General features: G+C 39.1%; 1 protein-coding gene across 3 annotated transcripts in view; it reads left to right on the forward strand.

The window, feature by feature from the left end:
- prkcaa (protein kinase C, alpha, a) overlaps positions 1-20,469 on the forward strand; it is a 145,241-nt gene that overhangs the window by 71,457 nt on the left and 53,315 nt on the right. For all 3 annotated transcript variants that reach the window (XM_086296305.1, XM_086296304.1, XM_086296302.1), the window contains 2 exons: positions 12,049-12,160; positions 14,952-15,080. In XM_086296305.1, coding sequence (XP_086152431.1) covers positions 12,049-12,160; positions 14,952-15,080 — 241 coding nt within the window. The remainder of the gene's footprint in view (positions 1-12,048; positions 12,161-14,951; positions 15,081-20,469) is intronic.

A 20,469-nucleotide genomic window follows, 5' to 3' on the forward strand; every position in this document is an offset into this window, starting at 1 on the left:
ACTTAGACTGAGATTGGACCAGTTAGACTGAGACCTGAAGCTGAAACAGCAGCAGGTCTGAAGCTCAGAGCCAGAAATAGAACGATAGAAGTTGCAGATAGGTCAAGCCGGCTCTCTCCGTCTCCTGCATCTCAAGAGACTGCGATATAGTTCTCTGCACTTATGTGTGGTCCAGATAAACCACAGCTGACAATAAGCATTTAAAGTTTATTTCATGTGTCTGGACGTTGTGGCTGGTATGGGTGTGGTAATTTTATCTTGTATATGATGAATCACTTATCTCATGACACCATGAAGATGATCTTATGTAATATAAGTGATTATTGTACAAACTGCTTGTAGTAAACAAAAATGCTGAATTGAGCTGAATAATACATTCAAGCTTCGTCTCCATTCATTCGATGTTGACAGCTTCATTTGAAGGAACACGGACTCACTAATTAACCATCATTATTATATTCATTGCTGATAATGGATTCATTTTCTAACACTTTAAAATGAATGCCATTTATATAATATAAAGCTAATATTATATGCATTATACTGTATCACAAGCAAAAAAAATGTCTTGGAGCCATTGCCGCCCCTCATCTGAAGTTAAAAATATGCTTTTATAGACTTGTTCTGGCCTTATATAGGGAAGCCTGTTTCCGCCACTGAGATAAAAAAAAAAAAAAAAAAAGTATCCATAACTCAAAATTTCGAGTTATTTTCTTGAAATTTCGACTTGTTAACTTGTAAAATTTTGAGAAAAGTAGCTCGAAATTTTGACTTCCTTTTCTAAAAATTTTGAGTTAATAACTCGAAATTTCGAGTTAGCGCTGCCAATCAGTAATATACGTGAATGACGTCATTTCCTTGTTACCTGGAAGCTGAAGCCCTCAGCTACAAATGCTACAGCTAAGCTACCACTATTACAGCCAGTCATGAATACACAAATTTCTGATTATTTTCAGCGTGGCTTCACAAATGATGAAATCCTTGTGTTATTAGCTGAATCACATGGCGTTACTATCAGCAAGCGTACTCTCAAAAGCGCCAATTTGTTGCGATCCGGTTTTGAGTGCGCATTCCACGTAGATTACTGATTGGCAGAGCTAACTCAAAATTTCGAGTTAATAGGTCAAAATTTTGAGAAAATAACTTGAAATTTCGAGAAAGATAACTAAATTTCGAGTTATGAATACTCTTATTTATGTTGGACTTTGGAAAAGCAGATTTTAAAGTTTTGAAATTTTAGGTTATACTAATAGGAATTTAGAGAAGCACCTTAAATTCTCTACATTCTGTAAAAATAAAACATCTTTCCCCATGAAAATATGTTTCACAGTGGGCTGTGTGGCATGTTTGATGAATTCCTGGACTTCCTGGTGTTGTGTACTGCCAAAGAACAGAAAGAAGAATGTCATTCGATTTCTCCAGTCATTTATTAAACTCATGCACAAACACATTTAAACAAAGCTGCAGACACTAAATGGATTTTAAAGACAAAAGATAACTTTTATGGAGTTTCCTGCAATCCAAACCACAAAGCAAAGAGCGCAGAAAGCAGAGTTGAACAGCCAAGCTACTGGCCCTGTCAGCTGGCTCATTATAGTGAAAAAAGACTCTGCCAAGACTTTGGCTATTAGATAACTTTTTGGAACACATCTTGTGAAGTTCTTTTAATTATTAAGTACCTGACAGATGGCCTGTGGCCGATAAGCCAATTTATTCTGGCTTTTGGCATTTGCAACATGACCAAATGAACCAGCAGGTCCTCTTTTTTTAAAATCGTTTCCCTTTTTTTCCTACCTGGACCGTCTTGGAGGAAGGGTTAGCATAGAAGGGAGTAAACAGTGCAGTCATCTTCTAGGCGAAGTGACAGCTGTGACAGCCCCCGCCCTCCCTTCCTCTTCTGACCTTGTGGATGTCATGCACAGCATGTGTGCACGGCTCTACCAATGAGCCAGCTCCTGCAAATGAACACATCTCTATAGACCCATGTGTGCGGGGTAGCTGGGACTTCAGCTTTCTCCAGCTGTGAAAAGGCAAGCAGAAAAACTTGTTCATAGGGCTCTAAGGCCAGAGCTGTAAACTCTGTTCAGTCTGTCTCACTTTAGGTTTTTCTCTAAAGGGACCGTTTATGTAAAGCACGTCCATGAAACAGTAACAGTGTTGTCTGCCTTCTTGCAGTTTAATAGCCCTTGGATGTTGTTATATTTCCCTCTTCCAGGCTATTTATTCACTGCAACAAGTGTTAACTGCAAATAATCATCACTAGATATCTGATTTGCAGCGGGGGACTCACACATGTCATAATGATACTTTAGGAGAGAGTTTAACAGCTGTTATTATTATTATGTTATTAAGAGGGAGTTGACATTTACTGAAAACCTTAATCAACACGTGGACTCTATTCCTTATCAATTCCTTTTATCAATTTCTGTTTTTAAAGTACTTTATGTAAATTTGTCTCTTGAGTTTTTGAAACACTTTAGTCCTGATGTCTAAAAAATCTGGATTTTATACACAGTGAAAATTAAGATCTCAATATGACTCCTTTTTTTTCCTGTGGCCAGATTTTATTTTATTTATGCTCCAGATACTTTGATGAGACTCTCAAATCATTCTAAGAGCTGAATTTTAATGTGGTAAAATCTAATATGCTCTGAAGACATCAACTGATTGAATAACTTGACAGTAAACAAGTTTGTCAAATCACATTTTTACATTTTTTAAATCACACTTTCTTGTGCTAACGCATCTTTTCAGAAAATAAAACGTTGGGGTTACGTGCACATATTTCTCATCTTGAACTCATTGAACCTGGTGATTAGTATCTTCAGTGAGTCCAAGGTATACACTTCCATGAGCTTCAAGCAACAGACCCAACAGGACAGTTGGACGGTTGGACTCAGTTGACGCTTGCATTATGAAAATGCCTTTTCTCCATTGCATCAACAAACTCAATAAAGGCCAGCATGTAGAGACTGATCTGATATAGAACCATCATAAACCACTGAGGTATACCACATGAGACACCGCAGTTTTTCTCACAGTGATTCTGCAAATGATCAGCAGACATCAAAAACATATATCAGTTAAAAAGACAGACGAGAGAGACAGCAACTCTGCACGATGGGGGTCATAACTCTGTTACATAATGACGGAAATAAGAAGTTTAACGAACAGGTTCCTGAAGATGTGACAACTTATCGGCATATTGTCCAAGAGTGACCATAAAAATAGCACCAGTACTAAAGAGAGAAGTGCTGTGATAGGTGTCGTTAATTTAAAGCTTGTCAGAATGGCAACTTCAGACAGCAGTTAAAAATTTCAGCTGTTATTTGGGAGCAGACAGATGTGTTACCAGATAGCACACTGTGAGGAAAACCCCCTCTGAGCTGCAGCAGCAACCTGCCCTCCCTCTCAGCACTGAGTAGCTTAGTGAAAGGCCAAGAGGAGTCAGGGTGGTGATTTGTAGGCTAAAAATAGTAGCCTTGCCTAGTCTAATGTCTGGATAAATGATAGCTTCAGTTTGTTCTCATCAAAATCTCTCCTCATATTAGTAACCGCTCAGTTATAAACGTCAGGGTGAGGATGTTCAATAGACACTACGTGTTCACAAAGTTTGTGTTTGTGTTTACATTCTGGGGAAATAAAGTCATGGCTGTCATTGCTCATAATCGGCCTTTAAATGATTCTCCAAGTATTTTAAACGTCGCTGTGTCTCATTTTTTTGAGCGTAATGAATGAGTGTCGCAGTTTTTCTGATACAGTTTTTTTTTTTTTAGGAGAGGAGGTGATTAACATGATGTAAAATATAATTAAATGCTGAAGGCCACAGTGACAGAATTAGGTGACACAGTAACACAGACTGCTTATGTTGATTATATGTCATTATCGTGCTGTGAAAGAGCTCTGACAATGACTTTTTGAAAATTAGTTATGAGAGCGGAGGAGAGTGCTGTTTGAAATTTAAAAAGGGGGTCAGAAATTAAGCAGAAAATCTCAGTTCAACGCATTAGAGTGATTACTTCTTAAGTTACAGTAGATTAATGTATGTAATCGACATGCATTTCATTCTAGACTGCAGATAGCATTAGGTGAATCCCCAAAAGAAAAAAACAATAAAAAGTAGAAAATAACAAGTCAAAAACTGGGTAAAGCAGGAGCATCCTGCCAACTCCAATTTAAATGTCATCCCTCAGTGAGCGTACACTGTTAGTTGAGTGAGTGAGCAGCTGGAGGTGAGACAGTTCTGCTGTTTTCAATAATCATCCGATGCTAAATATCAGGAATATTTACCTGCATTTTCAATCCTAAAGGGAACAGATGGCAAAAAAGATAATTGAAGGAAAGATGTGACAGAGCTCATGATCTGTGTGTCTCATGTCACCCCCACTCCTGCTCACTGGCTGCAAATGTCACACCAGGTGGATCTCTTTTGACTCTGTGGGATACAGTTGGACAGCATTAACCACACAGCCTCTTTGATGATTGCTCAGCCCATATTTTTCCACACAACTCAATAAAAAGAATAAAACCATCAGTCGTGTTTTGATTGTGAATACCTTGTTTTTTCATTGCCTGAAACTGATTGTGAATTACAAAACACAGTTTCAGTGTAGACTGGAGCCTCTCTTGTTAGTGTCTGCTGCATTGGAGGCGAGTACACTGCCAGGTCAGAGACAAGAAAGCAGTTAGGCTTTAACTCAGTGTGTCAATATGCACTTAAGCAACCGAATTAGAGTCCTACTTTTGCAATAATGTGAATTTTTCAATTCGATTTCACAAGTGTTTGAAAAGAGATTATTTGTGTTGGTGAAATACGTTTACACTAATAGTTTATTTGTAAAATTCAGTCACATGTTGATAGGAAGGAGTGTATCTCATTGATACTACTTTTGTTTTCCTCTGTCGAGATAAGCCCACACTAATATTGAGGTCTGAGGTCTGGGGAGGCTAATTGATGACTGATGGTGTTACATTGTGTGGTTTGAATTTACTGCCATAGCAGTTTGTTTGGGATCTTTGTCAAGCTGGAAAAAATAAGCCATTACAAAGTGGCAATGGTGGATCAAATTCTGATGGCACTTTTCTGTGTTCATAATTCCATCAGTCTTGAAAAGATCTCAAAAATCACAGGTTGAAATGTGGCCCCAAATCTTGACTGACCCTCCACCGTGTTTTAGAGATGCCTGGAGACACTCTTGTCCCGCTCTTCTGACCTCCTCTGTACGTACTGATTGGACTTGAAAATGTAAAACTTCATAAGATCTTTTGCCAATGATTTTCAGTCCAGTCCTTGTGGACTTATTCATACTTGCTCTTTCCCCCTTGTTTGTTTGTTTGTTTTTTTAAGCTTTTTTTTAAGGCATGATTCATATCTCAGTGTTTACTGTTTCAGCTGCAAGCAGAATGAAAATGAATAAGAAAGCAGCCAATGTCCAAAGAAAAACTTTGAAGTTACTTAAGAGAATCTTGAGCAAAGAGTACTACTACTCAAGATTAGGGATGGATATCGTTTAGGTTTTATCTGATACCAGTATCAAACCGGTACTTTTGAAACGGTGCCGGTGCTTAACCGGTGCTCGAACCGGTGCTTAAAGAATGGAGAACACAAACTTTGTCCAAAAACCTCTCATGTTTAGCTGTTTTCCACTTTTTTTTTCTTTGGTCATTTTAGCCTTTTTGGCCAGGGTGAAGGGAGTATCTGCCATCAAACAAGAAGACAGCAGCATGTAACTACGACGGTGTTTGCTAGTTCACTTTACATGCATTAATTTAATAACATGGTTAGCTTTCACACGAACAACATTAAGCTACTCACACAGAGAAGAACGGCTGCCGCCGCCATCATAATCCGTCATCATATCTGCTACACTGGCAGGGCTAGGGACCAGGACTCTACTCTTCGGGTTTTTGGGGGATGTTGCTAACTCCGGGTCCGATAACAGGCAACCCACCCGCAGTAGATGTGCTTGGTGTGAGGTCTCGATACCGGTACCCATCCCTACTCAAGATTGATGCATCGGAGAGCAACTTGGGATTAGTATCTTGCCCAAGGATACTTGGCATGCAGACTGCAGGAGCCAGGGATCAAACCCCCAACCTTCCGATCAGTAGGTGACCTGAGCTACAGCCACCCCCAAAAAGAAAGTCTGGCTCTTTGGAAGCAAAATATAAAGAAATGAAAGGTGACTCAAGACTGTTGCGCAGCACTGTGCATATATTCTAGACTTCTCCTGAAGCCTTGACATTAACGCTGCGCTCTGACAGTAGTAGAAGGTTTTGTTTACATACTGTGATGATTGAGGGAGGGAACAAGGGTTTGATTTTAGGCTCTCAATACTTTGACATCAGCCGCCCATGTTGATAACATGGGTGGAGAGTCTAGGATGACCCCAGTCTTTAACATTATCCCCTTCTGCCCGCCCCTTCCTCTCCTGCCGGGAAACCCCTGTTCAGTTTCACCCTGCCAAGCTGTTCATTAACAGGAGCTGGTTGGCGTCCTGCTTGCTAATAAAGCTGGATTGGAGAGTCTGGCTAATTAGCCGACATCACTGCGCTGACCCCCCATGCTTCTGTTTTCATTACTGTCTGTTGGCTGCTTTGGGTCTTTTGATCAGCCCTCTGCTCTGTGTCTTTTTTTATCCATGGCCTCGTATGCAAATCTGCCTGACACACTACTAAAGGGCAAATGCTAAAATGTTTTTAAAGATACAAGGATATATTAAAGAACAACACAACACTAATTCAAAACAAAATGAAAGCATACCTTGGCGTAAATTGTTCTGGTATATTTTCCATCCATAGCATAGGAAAAGCTGGCTTTTGATTAAAAGCACAGACTAATGAGATAAAAGTGTGTGTTTTAAGCTCGTTAGTAATGTTCGTGTACTTTCTCTTAAGAAAGAATAAAACTGATGATAAAATAACTGTCTCCTATTTTTTGCTCTGCACAATCATAAAGTGCAGTCAGAGTGTTAATGTGTCTCTGCTGTTGTTTTTAAGAGAACATCAGATTGTGCCCATCCCTTTTTAACAGCTCCACTGGTGCACACATGTTGTCACAAACTGTGCACACATGTCTTTTAATAGCTTTGGGAGCTAAGCACACCAAACTGGAAATAATTCTAGAGAATTCTGCTTTGCATCTAATGCATTTCTGCTGATGTAAAATCGCCCTGTCTGTGCATAGGACATCTGGGAAATCCTGTTGGCCCTCATGTTACCAAGGGGCATCCTTCACACTACATCATCCAGTCACTACGTGCTGTAACACCACCTGGCTGTGGGCTGCCATCGCGGTCTTCCTCTGCTGAGCCTAGTGATTGAGTTCGTCGTTGCTTTCGTTGTTACACTCTGCTTCCCCTGCTGTTCTGGCAAAGCAGCGCCACCCAGTCTGTCTTGAATTTCCCATTAAGACCCAATTAGGCTGTAATAGGGGATAGAAGCCACAGGAGTAAACCCTTCTGTCCCGCAGCTTTCAGAAAGAATGCGTTAATGGACAGCCTAGTGTGTGCAGTAATGTGTAGTCAGGTACACTCATTTACAGGTTTCATTTTCTGCACCATTACGACTTGCCCTAGTGAATCTTTAAATGGAACTTTGCAAACCAAGCACAGCAGACAGAGTAAACCTACCAGGCTGGATGCCGATAACAGTTTGTTTAGGCTCATGTGTTTAGCTACAAGTGGTTCGACATGAGATATATATTTATTCATAACAGCCAGCATCACTCATCCATTAGCCTTGCTCCTTGGCATTGTCCTAGGGAAGGAAGTGTTTTCCTTTTGCTTATCTTCACTTTTGAAATGAAATTTTGTGCAGACTTGAACTGCTGGATGTACTGTATCTGTGTGAAATTTAATACATTAATTTCCTTCTCATTATTGTAGTAACTCTACTGTCATAAGGTAGTGTTATTACAAAATCCATCCATCCATTCTGAGCCTGTCCTACCTGCCACTGGGCGATTGGGCAGTCTGCCAGTCTATCGCAGACTCTCAGACACTTTAGCATTACCGATTAACCTAACTCTACTCACCCAAAGAGAACCCACACAGACATAGGGAGAAGATGCAAGCTCCACGCAGAAAGGCTTTGGACAGATGGTGAACCTTACTGTAAAGCAACAGTGCTAACCCCAGCACTATCATGCTTTTTACAAAATACCTGCAAAATTGATAATAATCCTCTTTAGCGGTACTCGAACATAATGCTAGTAGCCTAGTGTTAGGTTACTTTAGCATCAGTGTAAGCAACACATCTGTACATTTACAAACGTGCCATCTCTAACACTGGTTTACCATTTCTTAGACCATTTTCATTCAGTGCAGCTCTAAACTTTTCAAGAAATTGAGCTGCAAAGACCCGATGCAGTTACATAGGACATCAAACAGTCTTTAAGCCGCCAGCTCCCTAGTACAAAGTGCTAACTTGGACAAACATGTATTTATTTGTCTTTTTGTTCTGAGTGTTTTCCATTATCTGGAAACATTAAGCCATGGTTCACCCTTTGAAAAGCTGATGTGAAATACACAATTGATGTGCAGCTGAATGTTTGTCCTAGTTGCCATCACTCATTCATGCCGTAGATGAGGGAATAAAGCAAAAGGGGAAAACAAGAGGATTATCCTTCAGGATCAGCTGTGTGTGGGTGGATGTGAGTAAGTACTGCAAGTGCAGTCTCCCTCTCTCCCTCTTTCACTCTCTCCACTCATGTCTGTCAACCCCTCTGTTATCCTTGTGTGTCCTTGGGTAACATACTAACTACTGACCTGTAGTCAGTGTGTTGGGGGTAACTAAGTATATGGTGTCGAGGTCGCAAAGCTCCTGTATCAGATTTACTCTCAATGCTGAATATGTTGTATTCCACACCCCCATATAGATTGTTAATTTCTCCTTACTTGAGTGTTTCACACATGAAAATGTTGGTAAACTTTGCTGTTTGTGTGAGCTGTTACCCCAAAGTTAGTCATCCAAGCCCAAACTGTGATTGTCCATCTAAAAAATAAATTAATTCGTTAAACAAAAAAACAAAACAAGGAAAAATGAACCCTTCAACATGTAATTTTCCTGTAAATCATAATTTATTTTTAGATAAATAACATATGTCTTCACAAATTTAGCACTTACAGCAGTGTAGCTGATTTCTGCAAGATCTGAAAAGGAAGCGTTTCTCTTAGACCAGTAATGGTGTAAAGCCTCAGCAGGCTGACATGGAAGAAAGTGGCAAAGCAATCTCACGAGGAGCCCGAATGAGCCTCTGGACTAATGCAACATTAGTCCAGAGGCCAGTGTCAAACTGACTGAAATGACATTGATCACTGTGGCGCCTCACTGCGCGATACTGTCAGCTCTCGCTGAGATACGGGTCATGCGTCTCCTTTTACTGATGATTTATTTCTCTGGGTTCAAGCTCTTTTCATTCGTTCTACGTTTGACTCTATATTTTTCACGATCGAAAAAAATCGGAGGGATGTTCTCAGGACTGGTACTTTTTCTCATAGGATAAGAGATGCTTTCCTGCATCCAGGGAATATATATTGGCAAGTGTTCAAATAGATGCAGGAAAAAAAATTTAATGAAGACTAGCCTGGATAGTGTTATTAATCCAAATCCACTTAAAGGGTTTTCTAACTGAAATGAATTTACAGGACAGCACAAGTTGAGAATGAGCAGGATGCACTGTGTGTTCTTGGAAAAATGGCAGTCTTCCAGATTTCTCTCTAGCAGAGAGTACTTCCGAAGCCTCATGTTGTATGTGTGAAATTAATGAATGTATGCAAGTGACTGGGAGCCTACCCTGTATACCGTATGCGGATGCTGCTGTAATATTTAAAGTGATCTGTGCCTTATCACATGCCCTACACATTATATCAGTAGCGATGATATGCCAGCCATATGTTTACCCTATGCATCATGCGTATGTTTGCACTGGGCTCTTGCTATTTACTGCTGTGTACACATATATATGAAAAAGGGAGGCAACTGCTTTTGCGTGTTTAACAGATCACATAAAGAAAAAAATGCTTTACTTAACACCTGCAGATATTTACTTAAGAAGTTTGCGCCCACTCCAGGTTGATGCTGTATTTTATGTGCTGAAAGGGAGTGTTAAGTGAAATGGACTTGTAATTGTCACATACCATTTTGCTGCTTAGTTGAACTGGACTGAAGGAAGGATACCTTAAGTAATGTCAGCTCACTCCACCTGACCACTATTTATAGTGTTGCAAATGTAGCATTATTTTCCTCAGCCTATTTTACCTGTAGCAACTCTACTTTTATCTACCTTTATCTACCAACACATTTGCCTGTTTTGGCTTGCATAAATGTTAAGTTTTGTTCTCCACATTCCCTTATTTGAGTATCCAAATTTACAATGGTTACCAGTGGGATGAATGTCGATGAGGCTCTGATAAAAACGATGGATGCTGCATTTACTTGAAAGGTAGGAAGGGATGTGTAAATGCAAATATCGGTCCAGTGTTCATGAATGACAAATGCAAATGAAGAACAATAGCTGGGATGTTATTTTAGTTCTGTCTTACAATACTAGCCACATGTCATAATGCATACAGTGTTTATATATATTGCATGTTAACAAGCTCATTATTTTTTATGATATAATATATAATGCAGTAGTGACATTTGAGGGTCTTACTGTATCTGCAATTGCATTAAAGATGCAAATCACATTGAGTCATTTTAATTGATAGATGGAATTCATTCATTCACCACTATCCTAAAATCAAAAGTAAGCCTTCCACTTGAGTATAATTTATCTAAATGTATTTTATGTCTTTAATTTTATGTTAATATAATCACGTGGCAAATGTGAATGTGCTATGTGAGTAGCTCTGTGCATTGCAACACTGTGCCAGATCAGTTTACAGCCTGTAAAATGCTTACATTACAAGAGTGTTCATACTCTAAGGGAGCTGTGGATGACAATATTTAAGGCATGTCAGAAACATTAGGCAGATTTTTTTTGCACCAAAATATTAGAGTTGGATAAAAAAAAAAGGTTTATTTGCACATGCTACAACTAAGATTATGTTGCTTTATACAATGGAAAATACTAGCAGAATCAAGTATGGAGGTTTGTCTTCCATGTAGGAAAAATAATAATAAATCCAACAAGTAGTTCTACAATTTTTACAGAGATGTGAGTCATACTCTTCCAGACTTACACACAGACTTACACACACTTGTGCACTCTCATTCCCCCCATTAAACCCTAATTTCTTTCATACATTGAGTGATCTAATAATCATGTGGAGAGCCTGGAACAATGAACAAATTTAATAGAATAATAATGAAATGAAAGGCTTACACATATGTGCACAAACAGTTTGATAGGTTAGCAAAGGACCAACAAATCCTAAGACACTTCCGTATGGCGTATTTTCAGACACTTCATAATATTTTTATTGGAGTAGATGGAGTAGATTTTATTTTGAGAAATATTATATTGTAGTAAAGAGTCATGGATAATTATTTGAGTCAGCTGCACTGTATTTCCTACATTGGTACTCTTGAATTTATGAGCTGATCTTTAACAATAGCAAATTATTAAAAAGTTGTTGCAAATTGATCGGCTTGTCACCTTCAGTTGAACCATAGAATAACCAGTGATTGCCGTCTGTTAAGAATCAGCAGCGTATTATCTGCTGAGTGATTCCTCTGAGGTATTAGGTTGACTCATTTTGTCCTTCATTGATGACGTAGAATGCCTTTTTAACGCAGTGCTATCCGAGTGCTGATTTTCCACTTCGTCCCTTGCGCACAGAGATTTCTCCAGATTCTTTGACTCTTTTGATGATATGTAGTGTAAATAATGAGATATTCAAAGGTTTCCCTCTAAAATTGTAGATTTCTTTTTGGATCTGCAAACACTTGTTTCAGTATTTAATTTGCAATTGGCCTTTCTGGATTTGAATACTTGTACTGCGATAAATTACTCTCTTTGTGCCCAGTGTTTAAGTAAAATGAACAGTATATGTTCTCAGTGGTTGTCAACCATTTATTTTCTTACTCTTTTGGTCTTTGCAGGATCCCAGAACTAAGCACAAGTTCAAGATCCACACCTATGGGAGCCCCACCTTCTGCGATCACTGTGGCTCTCTGCTCTACGGCCTCATTCACCAGGGCATGAAGTGCGACTGTGAGTAATTAAGTTTAAGGGAAAAGTTTAAGAGAAAATGAACATGTGTGACTCTACACTGATTATGTTGTAGTTTAAAGCCATTTTTTCAGAATGACTCTTGTCAAAAAATATCATATGGGGATCTGTTCCCCTCCTCCTGACTTTGACTCATTAAAATTACACATTGTCTCTCTTCACTGTGCGGCCGTGTTTGCTGCACCTTCATAATAAGCCTCGTATCAAAGCTTTTCTGAGTCTTTATTAATATTTCTTCCTTAGTCTTCCCTTTAATCTTGCATTAGTGGATTAACGTCTGAAAGCCTTAATGAGCTCCTGCATTATCTGCTACATACTCAGAATGGCAGTTATGATTGCTCCAGGGTGTACAAAAATAGAGATGTGGAAATTATATTTTAGCAGATCAGCCACACCTCTAGTCACGCCACTATGTGATTACACATTTTGGTAGTTTTAAGCACTGTTAACACAAGGTTGTTCCAGGGAGGTACAAATAATACAACAGTCCCAAGGAAGAATGTGTCAGCATCACAACTGGTTTTCATTTATTTTCACCTTCTGACCTGATGACGTGATGATGCAACTGTTCCCAATCCATGAAACGACAGCTCAGCTGACTGACACACATGTATAAATATGGGTCATAACCTTGTTAACTGCTCTTCAAAAAAATAATAATTTAACATTGTGTGAAGATGGTATTATTATATTAGCCTACTCCAATGGGACATTAAGGTTGCATGTGTAAAAACAACACTTGTAAAATATGGAATATATATATATATTAGGGGTGCAACGATACACAAAATTCACGGTTCGGTTCGATACTTTGGTGTCACGGTTCGATATTTTTTCGATACAAAATAAAATGTTCATGCCTTTTTAATTTGTCATTTATTAAAATTATAAATATATATATTTTAACTCAAAAGTACAGTTTTTAAATTTAACCCTAACCCTTGTGCGTGTTTTTTATTTTGACAGCGAATGCGCACCTGCGGACCACTTATGTGCAGCCCTGGTTATTTAGCTCGTCATATTGCAGCCACAGAAATTATTTTGTCCATGAAACCATAAAGCTGCACTTTCTTTTTGCCTTATAGTCTGATTTGTCATAACTTCTCCGTTTTGTGGTAAGCTTTTCTTTGGCTGTCACTTCTTCACCCCGACCTGTCTTATTTGGCTCAGCAGAACTAAAATATATATCCTGCTGCTTTTACACACGACTCACATAAGCTCAGCGATTCTCTGCGCGATCAACCTCTCACATGTTTAAGCTTGCTGCGGGAGATTTCACTTGTCATGTTTGCATAGTAAGCTAACGATTAATAAGACGATGTCAGAGGAATTGGTGCACAAATTATCATCACTCACAGATCAGTGCTGTCGCTCTCTATACACAGTTCGTGCGATTGCAAAGTGAAAGCAAAAAACAAGCGCAAATTCAAACGCGACTTCAATATGTCACATATTGACAGTGGCTCACCGATGCCAATGACATAATTACCCAGCTACATTTCCGAAAGAATGCAAAAGCATTGACATATATTTTTCCTTCCTACAATAGCCCGACGGGCAGGGCAGAGAGAGATTTTGGTAGCCCGACTGGAAAAATTTTGCGAGCCCTGTATCTGATTGAGGAATCACTCATCTTTGGAAAAGAGAGTTTATTACAGAGAAATGGCTCTTTCCAAAATAAAAGCTATACTATCCGCTTCTTCTGAGCTATATTCTCAGCAGCATATTAAACATATCAGGTCCCCATAAGGAGAATCATCTGCTAACTGCTGTCTAAATGACTCGGCTAAAGTTAGTAGCATGCTTGTTGTTTTTGTCTTTGCACTAGGATGATGTCGGCGTAAATGTGCAGTCATATTCGTTGTGTTCCCACTAGTGCTTTCAGGTTAACCTCGTTAAAATCACCTTAACACCACAACACTGCAAATCTCCGTTAACGAGCTACCCCTGATAGCCCCGTGCATGGGGCTAGACAGCCAACACGTTAATGAGCTAACTGCGCTAACACGCTAGCTCCCACCCATGTAATTGAGCATTGCGTGGCACATCCAACATACTGTTTTACTTTAGTCCATGACGCGCTTACCTTCAGGGTCATACGTCACATGAAAACCAAAATAATTCCAAACGCCAGATCTGAATGAGGGTGGGGGAGGTTCAATTTGCCATGTTGCAAGGAGAGCTTAACTTCTGTCACACTAGTCAAAGGAGCTTGCAAAGAAAACCTGGACCTGGATGACCTGGATGACTGAGAACCTTCACAGACATTCTGTCTCGCTAGCTTGCCCTGAGCTCTTTCTTCTGACTATGCTGTCTGTGTGGAGCGCTCAGTGGATCTGCGCTCCACAGTGCAGCCTAGGCGGAGTAATCGAACGCAGATTCACTGAGCGCTCAACACAGACAGCATCGTCAGAAGGAAAGTTGATAAAATAAATTACAAATGTTGTATTGTTCGATACATATGCGTACCGAACCGAAAGCACTGTATCGAACGGTTCAATATCGATACGAATATCGTTGCACCCCTAATATATATATATATATATATATATATATATATATATATATATTAAAGATGGACAGCAAAATGTACAGATAAGTCAAAAAATGTCTTTTGCATCTTTATCTTAAAAAAAATATATACTTTTTTCATGTCAGTCAATTCTGAGAAAGCGCTCATTCTTTTTTCAGTCACCTTTGATTGATTTGAATCAAATGCATAATGTATAAACGTGCTTTTCTCTGATATCTTATATTTCCTCTGTCCCACCAGCCTGCGATATGAATGTCCATAATCAGTGTGTTATGAATGTGCCCAGCCTGTGTGGAACTGATTACACTGAAAGGAGGGGGCGTGTTTTTCTCAAGTGTGAGGTCAGCGGAGAGAAACTGCAGGTCACAGGTAGGCCTCATAACCCTTCATAGACTCTTAATGAAATGAGCTTATAATGCAGAGGGGATGTACCTGAACCGACAGATTTATACTAATGTGTCACTCCACATCAAATGGGATGAGGGTATAGATGGTTGCAGACACTATTGCTCTGGTTCAATTGCAAGCGTGGATCAATCTCAACACTTTATCCTTATTGTCAATAATCTCTGATTGCCCACTTTCACACACACACATTCACTGTCTATCCCCGCTGCCATTACCTGAATTGAACCATCCTCATTAATTCTGCCTCAACTCGGCCTGCATCTGACGCACTGTGTCGAACTTCTAGCTACATAACTGGCCTTGAGACTATCGCCTATCAGTATGCCAAAAGCCTGCTCGCTTCTGGGTCATAAATCGATAAAGTTTCTCCTGTTTAACATTCTGCTGTAAGAAACGATTCACAGTTTCGACACATTTGGAAGGCAATCCCAAACCAAATATGTAGTCCTGCAGTGGTGTGTGTGGTCTGCTGCGTAGGCCTTGTGTTGATACTTTATTTAAACAGTCACGACTCGCTCTGCGTTTGCTGGATTTTCTATGTAACTGAATTGTCTCTGCAAAGCAAATTCAAGGCTTGATTTTATTAATTTATGTCCAGTCAGTATTACACACAGACAGGATCTGAGTGTTCTCCTTGTGAACAGGGTCATGGCACTATAATTATATGTCTCACTATTATTCATTTGAAGGCTGCTTTACATGAGCATGTCACTGGCTGTTATTGGTGATGCATCTGGTTTTAAAGAAACATCTGTTAAGCTTATTAACAGATGTGATATATTGTTGATAACATTTCCTTAGTGCAATATATTAAATATTGATGACATGTTCCATAAACCTTCTGAAGGGGAAATTGTTTCTTGCAGCCATTTGTTATGATTATTTTAGCAGGCAAAAAAATAGCAAGGCTATGTGAGAAATATACAGTATTGTGCAAAAGTCTTGACTCTAGCAGCCTGTCAGCATAGAACATAATTTGTTTTCATTTATTTTGTTGAATCTATGAAAAATGCCAAAGACAACACAGTTTGAGAGGCTTGAAACAGTATTACTGCACCAACAAGGTGATTCCCAAAGAGCTATTAGCTGAAAACTTGCCATATCCTGGCATGTTATGGAGTGTGTCTTTAAAAAAAACTGAGGAAACTGGACAAGTGAAGGTTAAAAGTCTTTGTCTGTGTGCTGTTTGTCCCGTCTTACTGCCATCACCCTTCACCGTTCAGCGGCAGATCACCGCCCCTCCCTGAGCCTGGTTCTGCTGGAGATTTCTTCCTGTTAAAAGGGAGTTTTTCCCTCCAGCTATCGCCAAGTGCTTGCTCAAAGCGGGTCGTTTGATTGTTGTAGTTTTCGGTGAATTATTGTAAGATATTTACCTTACAGTATAAAGTGGCTCGTGGCAACTTTTTATGATTTATCTAAATAAAACTGAATGAAAAAAACATTTAAAAAGAAGATGTGTCAGACATAAAGACTCTGAGTATCTGAAAATCATGTTTTTAAGAAATAAGAAAAAGTCCAGAAGACATGACAGGACCTGAGAGATGCATCTGGCTCTTAAGTTGATCCATTTATTGTTGACAGAAGGCTCATCATAAATGGTCTCAGTGGAAGGGTGCCTGCCAAGAAGTCATTCAGACAGGAGAAAAGACTGAGGCATGACAAATGAGGAGCAGCTCAAGATTTTGTCATTTTTAGTGTCACACCAGTTTAGGATAAAGATTCATGTCTCTCAACATCATGCAGTAAGTTGTCTCTACACATAAAAATGTCTCAGGGTTAAGGATGGAAACTTACTAAAATATAGCAAATCCATTATGAATGTCACTTATCAATTCCTTATTGAGAGTCAACACCAACTCTAAGCAGCATATCAAAGACATTAGAGTTATGCAAATTAATTGCATGCTGTGTGGTCAATTGTTTGTGCATGTTGGAGGTATTTCCCTCTTTGTTGTGATCAGTGTTGGGGTTGTTACGCAAAAAAAAAAAAAAAAAATCCCTACCGTAATGAGAACACACATATGATCTTTCTCTTAGTATTTAGGTATGAACACAAAGCCAAAAAACAGCAAAATTAAAAACCAGCACAAAGAGACTTAAACGCGATCGGTTCAGTGATTCTACAGCAGAAACATGAACAGGTAGAAATGGAGGTTGTAGCCCGATTTCTGTTGAAGTTCAGGGTCTGACTGCTGGGCTGGGGTCGGCATTCACTTAGCTTTCACATAACTCTGGGCTCTTGGATAGCTTAGCATTAGCATACTGTCTGGTTAGCGTAGCGTTAGCAAGCTTTCTGTGCAAAGAGTCATAGTTTTGTTAGCAGCATAATGCAGCTGTTTCTGCCTTGAAGGCAGTTTACACTTTAGCATTGCACTCTCGTCCGTGTTTGCTATGAAAATAAAAGCACTGATAATATTCATGCTTTAGACTGCGGCTCTATTTTTCTTCACTAACACACGAACTGAAATCAGCTGATTGCAGTGCAAGTGTAAGTGGAATCATAAGCAGGATTAATATGCAAGCAGAGTAACAATTCCAAGGATTGCCATCCCTACTCAGGATGACACATCTTGAGCACAGGATTGTTAAAAAAAAGAAAAAAGGTTTTTGACCTCCTGCGAAATCTATTTCCTACTTTTTCCACCAGCTGGTGTCATTTTGTGTCAGTCTATCTGCGTTTCTCTCTGTGTCTGTGTTTGACAGAGTATATAATAACACAGTATATCCAACCAGACAGATACATAACTGTCTGACTACAGATAATTCACAACCATAAAAGACAGAGTTATTAAACTTTGTATCCAGGTGTGCAGTAGTGATCAAAATGAATGCTGGGTTTGAGTCTTACTTATGAGTACTGATTAAAGAAAGCTGAAATAAGGGGTCAAAAGGGTTGAAGCCCCTTCCGACTTTAGGCCTCCTGTCCAATTTTTCTCTCTCTTTGCTTTTTAGAGTGATCCTATCACAAGATAATCTCCAGTTTCTATATAATTTATGTGTTTATTTGTCTTTTGCATGACTGGGCTAGCCAATTTCCAAATATAAACAGCATGCAACAAGATGAAGTGTTTTCGTTTATAAATAACAAATCATTTCAGTTTTCAATTGTTGTATTTGCAGACAGCATAAAATAATCCTTTCAGAGCAAATAATGTCTGACCAGCTGCTGTAGCTAAGCTGAGATAATTTCATACGTAATCTGTCAAATGTATTTGCTGTTACATTCACAACTAAATGTGGCACAAAATGAACACTGTTAGATGGTGTTAGATGCTGCCATTTGTGCAGATTCTTCAGTGTTCAGTATGCAGCTGTTCTGGGATGTGTGGTCCTAATTGTGCATTACTGAACAAAACTCTGTTATCAACAGGGACAGTTTGTACCAGCTTAATAATAATGATGCTAAATGTAGAAGAATAAAGGGGAGCAAAAAATAGGTTTTTATACAATTCTGTGCAAAATATAAGACAGCAAAGGAATGGTTAATATTGATTTTCAGCTCTTTATGTAAAAGGTTATAAAAATAGTGGACTGTAGACAGTGAACAGTTGCCCAACTGTGCAGTTTATAATGAAAAAAGAAGAACCCAGCAGTGTGTGTGTCATGTAGGAACCCATTTTGTGTTGTATTTCAAGGCATGCTGTAAATCCCCTGGCTGAAATGATGCATTAGCACATTAGCTAGAACAATAGAGATGGCAGGGAGTTGACAGCAGCCACACATAATCACTGAATTAACTGGCTAAAAGGGGTCAGTGCATTACAAGTCCCTGCTGAACTTCACTGACATTCACTTATCAAATTAACACTAGAAGAAACAGGGTCAGCGTTGGCAGGGAAATGGTGCAAATGTTAGGGAATATGTTTTGAGTGAGGAACAAAATTAATTGGATGGTTATATCTTTTCTGTGCTTATCTAAGTGTCATCTAAGCACAACTGTACTCATTTTTTTGTTTTGCTTTCCTTGGCTAAAAATAGAAAAAGGAGCGGATGGTCATTTATTGGTATATAAATCAATGATTATGATGGATGTGGACTAATTTCATGCAAGATAATGCAAATACCTGGCTCTGACCTTTGGCACTATTAGTAGAATTATTGCAGTTTGTAGTAGTAATACACTTACATGCTGGGTTAAGCGTTGGGATTTTAGGACTGTAATTATTCATTTGGATGCAAAAAAAAAGTGTGACATAAAACATAAAGTACAACTATACCCATGAATAACCAAGATTAGGTTTATTCATTCAAGATCGCTCTGCTTCTTATGCTTCTCGCTCTCCTCCTCGCTTTTGCACATTCAGTCTCATCTGGTTGCCAAATTCAAGAAATGATAATAATATCCTGCTGGCATTTTTGGCCGCAGCTCCTTCAGAAGCATTTTAGTCCAGTATTTCTTTCATTTTTGTTGAAATCTGCACTGCCAGCGTATCTCAAGATAATAAAAGGTGGATTGTTTCGCACATTTTCACATATACTATATGCACTGTGTGTGAAAACGCCTGCTAATTTTAAGCTTACATGCGTTTAAGAGCTCACGAGTGTGCATGTGTCTACATCGGGAACAGGAAACCGCGATTATCACCTCTAGCTGCATTTCATTTGACTCTCGGCCTTCTGAGGCACATACGATCAAATTCCTGATGTGGACTCGGTGAGTTCAAATTTGCATGTGATCTCTGGTTAGCGTTAGTGTGTGCATGTGTGTTTGCGTGTAGGTGTATTTCTGTAGAACTGCTGTACCAGCCTGCAGCCCACTCAAGCCAGATTGCATTGCTGATTACATTAGCTGCTGTAGATGCCCCGCAGACAGCCTGCCAAACAGAGTCCTGTTACAGCCAGTCAAAAAGTTTACAGAGAAGGTGTAGCAGACAGCTGGGAACAATAAAGTCCACATCATTTTCACATGCATCATTACACACAGAAATATGAGTGTTTACAGACTGGTGTGTAGGTAGTAGGTAAATCTTCTGAAAGCTTCATAAAACAAATTCCCTACATTGTTGTTAAATGTAAAAAAAAAAAAAGGTTGTAAAGATTTTGGAAAGTACATCTTATAGATAGAAGTTGAGTACATTTTTTCACTTTTTTCTCTCTTTTTCTTTTTCCTGTAGTTGGGAGGGGGTCAGACTCGTTCTATTGTTCTTAATATACACAACATATTTCCCTAGATCCCTTTATTCAAATGAGGGTATTTGGTTAGAGGCCTTTTTTAAAATAGATGCAGCTGTGTGTGTTCACAGTTTTTGCTTTTTCATATACATTTGCCCCACAAATCAGCAGCTTGGTTAAAACTGCTCTCACATGTAAAACATGACTAGAGTTGGAATGGGCAGAATTAGTAGCGTGC

The sequence above is a fragment of the Aulonocara sp. 'chitande type north' Nkhata Bay genome, linkage group LG6 (genome assembly GCF_057382095.1).
Source record: "Aulonocara sp. 'chitande type north' Nkhata Bay isolate Kocher_YH1m ecotype deep benthic linkage group LG6, A_spYH_male_GT1.1, whole genome shotgun sequence".
NCBI lineage: Eukaryota > Metazoa > Chordata > Actinopteri > Cichliformes > Cichlidae > Aulonocara > Aulonocara sp. 'chitande type north' Nkhata Bay.